This window comes from Corvus brachyrhynchos, unplaced genomic scaffold (genome assembly GCF_000691975.1).
Source record: "Corvus brachyrhynchos isolate BGI_N302 unplaced genomic scaffold, ASM69197v1 scaffold412, whole genome shotgun sequence".
Taxonomy (NCBI): Eukaryota; Metazoa; Chordata; class Aves; order Passeriformes; family Corvidae; genus Corvus; species Corvus brachyrhynchos.
Window position 1 is genome coordinate 199,898 of NW_008236761.1, and position 5,186 is coordinate 205,083.

Genomic DNA, 5,186 nt, shown 5'->3' on the forward strand with positions numbered 1-5,186 from the left:
ACCCCTTCAGGCAATGACCGTCTGCTCTGATGTTACCAAGTGTTGCTGGCCTGGACAGCACCCGCTCCACCGCTTTTGTACTCGCTGGGAAGTGAGACCTCGGAGACACCGCAATTCCAGCCTGGCTCTCGAGGCGAGGCTGGGACAAGGACAAGGACTTGGCCCTTCCTCCATGGAGATGGGGCTGCTCCTGCAGGAACACTGGCCCCTCCTCACCCTGCCAGAGGTAGGTTGTGCCCCGCTGGGCTGGGGACAAGAGGGCAGCTCCTGGTGTTCCTAGCATTGTGCCACCTCCTCTCCAGAGCCACTTCTGTGTCCTACCACCTGTGACGAGGGCAGGTGCAGTTTCTCCGTGGCCAATCCCCAGGGCAGGGACAGTTTTGGAAGTCCTGCCCACCACACACAGCTCGGCCGTGGCTCAGAGCCCCCTTACCTGCAGCAGCACAGGGGCAGACTTGTATGAATCCTGTGCATATTCAGTGGTTTTTTTTTTTTTCTCCTTGCTGTAGGTGTGTTCTACCTTTAAAGTTGGGGATTTTTCCCCAAGGGAAGGGCAGCTGTTTCCTTACATCAGTCCTTTTTCACAGCTGCCCTGCAGCAGGGCAGAGGGAATTGGGGTGGGAGAGGGTGGGAGAGCCACTGTGGAGCTCTGGACTGGGGAGAGGACATCTATTTTTATGTTCTTGCAATAGCAGAATAAAGAGAGAAAGAACCTGTTTACAGATTGTAGTGAACTCAACTTCCATGTGTTAAAACTTCTGTCCTCACTGGTTGTTTCCTGCCAGGCCCAGGGGACATCCCCTTGTCCCACAGATTGAGGTTTGAGCCTCGGGAAAAGCTGCTCCAGCTCTGTAAGGTGGGTTTATTTCACTGAGAGCACCTCCTTGAAGAGCTGGAGACAAGAATGAGAGACACAAGGCTGCTCTGTTCACACAACTCCCACCCCTATTCTCTGCCTCAGTAGGGATTTGAAAGCAGAGCCTGGAAAACTGCGGAACAATTCCTTACCACCTTCTGCAGCAGTGGCAGCCCGCTGGAAGAGGCACAGGGCGAAGACTCACACAGAGGTCTGGCAGCAGCAGGGAACGTAAGTTCAAAGTATCTTTACAGTATTCCTGCTCTACTGCCCAGTTCCCTTAGTAATGTGCCTCGGTTGAATGGGGTTACCTAGAACTACAGCCTGCTACTTTTGTGAGTATCCTTAAGTACTGAAGAAAGGAACATGGATACATGTCCTCATTAGAATGACTCATTTTCTCCATTAAGAGAGACCCTGAAATCTGTTCCAAAAGGACACACCAGAACAGGATGGAGGCTGGCACTGGCACACCAGTGGTCACGGCTGGGATACTGCCTGGAACAACTTGCTGGATGCAATTTAACCACCCCCCTGCTGAAGCCCAGGCACCCTTTCCCAGCAGGGGCAGGTTTGGGGTGATTCCCTGGTCACAGACAGCCAGAACCAGGAGTATCTGCCCAGAACATTTATTACACAAGTTTGAAGCCTACAGATGCTGCACCTTCCCCAGGATGAAGCCCTGACACACCTGGGGGCTGCTGCTCTTTGCCAGAGCGCGTGGGACTCATCCGGGGTCTGGGACAGGAGCACTACTCACATCTTCCCTCCGACAGCAGGGAGTGACATGGAATGGTGACAGCAGGAGCGTGAGCAGAGACCACAGAGCCGTTCCGTCAGGGACACTTTAATTGAATGTACATCATACAAAACTCTGTCAAGTCTCCAGCGTGTCAGTGCTGCTCGGGATGCAGAGGAGCAGGACATTAATGACGAGCTTGCACGAGGAAGGGCAAGAGCAGCAATGGAAGAGCACTGCAGGTACCACACTTAGCTCTTGGCAATCCCAATCACTCCACAGGCCAAGCGGGGCCCTGCGTTTCCAGTTAACTTGCTCTCGTTATCTCCCCCTCTGCCCAGGTCATCCCGCTTCTCATGCACCTGGAAGAGAATTGAAGGGAGCTTCAGTGATACTGCTCTGGATCCTGTCATCTCTGCCCCTGGTAGCAGCAGCAGCACCAGACTAATTACGCAATGCCCAACTGATATCCATGCTAAAAACTTCCAACTGGACCTCTCTGAGAGATGAGCTGCCTCCAGCAGCTCCAGGGCCATGCAGGCACCCACAGCTGGCAGGGGCAGAGTCAGAGAGGGCTGGCAGGGACTTGGGGCTCACGGCAGTGAAGTGCCACACTAAGACACAGAGGGATCTCTGTGCATCCCCAGCAACAGCAAATCCCCTCTCCCTGCTCTGGAGTTTCCCAAGGCCACTCACCACCATGGTACGGCCAATGATGCAGTGTGGTCCAGAGAGGGAAATGACGGGATCCTGGATCTCCACTTCGGCCACGCCTCCTTTGGCAGTCACATTGCCCAGGTCTCCCACGTGCCTGCGTAAAAACACAGGAAATTCACAAGAGTGGCCTGGACTGAAAGCTCTTCCAAGGGAATGCTGGGACTTCATGTTACAACATAACAAAGGCTCCCAAATCCAGTGGAACAACCTTTCTGGTGGAACACTGCTACTGTTCCCAGAGCTTTTGCTGTCCATGACAGCTCCGCTATTCCCCAGGCAGCTGCAGGCTTTTGGTTTAAGGAGGATTAGGAAAAGCAGTTTGTCAGGCAACAGGTCAAAGGCAATGCAGGAACTGCTCAGTTCCAGCCAGTACCAGGGATGATTATTCCGGTTTGGAATTGCCCCATCACTTGGCATCTGGCTCTCCCACACAGCTTCTATCAGAGCTACATCTCTGCTAAGGCTTCCCTGGAGAACTGAGCCTCCAGCAGTGGAGTTTTCACAGGACTTCTGGACATTCCAGTGTGTTGTGTCTCCTGCACACCTGCCCCAAGCACAGCATTCCCTCAAAATGCAGCTGATCCAGTTCTGTCAGGCTCCTCTATCCAGATCCAGAACCTGGAACATCGACACATCCCTGCTGGCTGACCAGCCCAGCCAGCCCAGGGCTGACCACTGGCTTCTTACACAGCACGAATTCCTTATTTTTAACCAAGTCCTATAAAACTGGGTTAATGGCAGCTTTCCCTTAAGGAATTTGCTTGATTTACGCTTCCAGGAAGCTTCACTCTAATTGTTTCTATATACCGATAAAAGCAGCATCCACTTCTTGCACCCCCCCCTAAGGAATTCCCCTGCCCACAGCCACCCGAGCAGGCACGATGCAGCAGGTGCAGGATCTGCCAAGCCTCCAGCAGCCACAACGTCCATGCACTCCCAACCTTTAGCCCCGAGCAGTGGCTGCCAGGGCCCCGACACACATTTCATGCTGTGTCATGCAGGAGCTGGCCCGCAGCCAGCTCTGCCCGGCCTGTGGCTCAGGTGGGATTTGTCAGCCTCACGACGAGCACTCACGGACACCAACGTGGGCATTCCAAGGCTGATCCCGATGCCAGGCTGGTCCCTGTGCAAGGCCAGGCTGCCTGAGCCCTGCTCCCAGCTCCACTCCCCACACCCAGCACGCAGAGCCACAGGACTTCCTCTGGCACCCACCCAAGGGAACTGGGCTGTGAGAACTGCTCCCATGGAAGAGCCCAGTCTCACATCCCACTGAAGCAGAGGTATCCAGCATGAGCATCAGGCCCTCGCTGTCCCCTCCTCCCAAGCCATGACAAAGCCAGGAGCATGCCCAGGAGGATACTTCACACCACACTCTCAGAGAAACAAACTGCTGGAGTTACCGAAGTGTGGCTAAGTGACCTCGGGAACCCTGCAGGAATTACCGGGGTTTTTCTGGCACGTCCCAAGCCCTCAGCAGTGTCCGTGCCCTGGACTCACCTCTCGGCATCGCTGGGCCCCCCGTGCTGCTTCCGCTCCGGGTTGAAGTGGGGGCCAGCACTGGTGCACCCTGGAACACAGCACAGCATCAAAGCAGGATCCCAGGATCAACCTGCTGCTCCCACACCGCTCCCGGCAGCAGCAAACAGCTCCTCTCCTGTTCCGTGCCCTGCTAATCCCCGGAGATAAATCACCTACTACAGACTTACAAGTCCCACGCTCAGCCAGCAGCTTTATTTCATAACGCTGGGTTATCCAAGCGTTCAGGTAAGTGCTTGACCACCAGCCTCAACATGCTCAGAGTACTATCCAGGGAGCAATTCCTCGGGAAATGTCTCAATCTCCTCACACAGATTTGCAGCCGTGAGACCCAAGCTGCTGCTGCATCACCACGAGCAGCTCTTTGGAGCTGAGCAGCCACTTCTCAGCCGTGACCCGAGGGCCTGGAGGAACATCTTACCATTGGTGTTGTCACCGAACTCATGGACGTGGAAGCCGTGCTCCCCATCGGCCAATCCAGTGATTTTCCCAGTGACTTTCACCGGTCCAGTACCCTTCAAAGGAGAGGATTTATCACCACAAGCACTTTGGCATTACACGGCTCCGTGTCAAACGAAGGTGACAGAAAGCACTGGAGGCCGCGCCACAAGCCCACAACATCGTCCAGAATGTTTGTGTTCGTTTAAGCCCCTCAAACACACTCCTTCCCCTGTTTTATCACTAAGCGCAAGGAGTACCCGTTATCTGGCGGCGCCTTCCAGAAAGATCCCGTACGTTCACGGGGGAGTGCGAGTGACGCCGCGGCTCCTTAGGCGACTACGAGAGACGGCGCAGCTCCAGAGGGCCGCGGCCATTTAGATCCGCAGCGCCCTCGAGCTGAGCCCGCCCCGGTTCCTGCCGCCGCACCGGCCACGGGGAGAAGGATGAAGAGGGAGACCCGGGGGGCTTCGCACCCGCCGGCGGTGGGTCGCGGCCCCGCGATCGTGCCCTCACCTGCTGCTCGAAGTGGATGACGCCCTCCACAGCCCCCTCGCCCCGCATCACGCACACGGCCCGCACCGTCGCCATCTTGTCTCCGCCCGGCCCGCAGCACCCGCGGACTGCGGGCACGCCCCGCCCCCGCTCCTCTTATATAGGGCAGGCGGCCGGCGGCGCGCGCGGCCCGGCCAATCGCGGCGGGGGGGGGCGGGGGGGGGGCGGGCCCTGCCGCTCGCGGCAGCGCTCACAGCTTTGTCCCCGGGACCACCGGGCGCCAGCGGCTCCATGTCGGCTGTCCCGGCACGACGAGCAGCAGCGCTGTTTCCCTGCCCGCACCCCTTCCCGTCGCACCGCCGGTGCCCTCCCTGTGGCAGTTCCAGCCGCGCTGGGTCCGATGCT

General features: G+C 57.0%; 1 protein-coding gene across 1 annotated transcript; it reads right to left on the bottom strand.

The window, feature by feature from the left end:
• Window positions 1–1,469: 1,469 nt before the first annotated feature.
• On the bottom strand, window positions 1,470–4,931 carry SOD1 (superoxide dismutase 1, soluble). The gene is made up of 5 exons (XM_008644633.2): window positions 4,803–4,931; window positions 4,270–4,363; window positions 3,810–3,879; window positions 2,292–2,406; window positions 1,470–1,957 (listed from the first exon to the last, which is right to left on the bottom strand). Exons 1-5 carry the CDS (start codon window positions 4,875–4,877, stop codon window positions 1,847–1,849), a joined length of 465 nt encoding a protein of 154 aa, XP_008642855.1. The 5' UTR covers window positions 4,878–4,931; the 3' UTR covers window positions 1,470–1,846.
• Window positions 4,932–5,186: the final 255 nt, after the last annotated feature.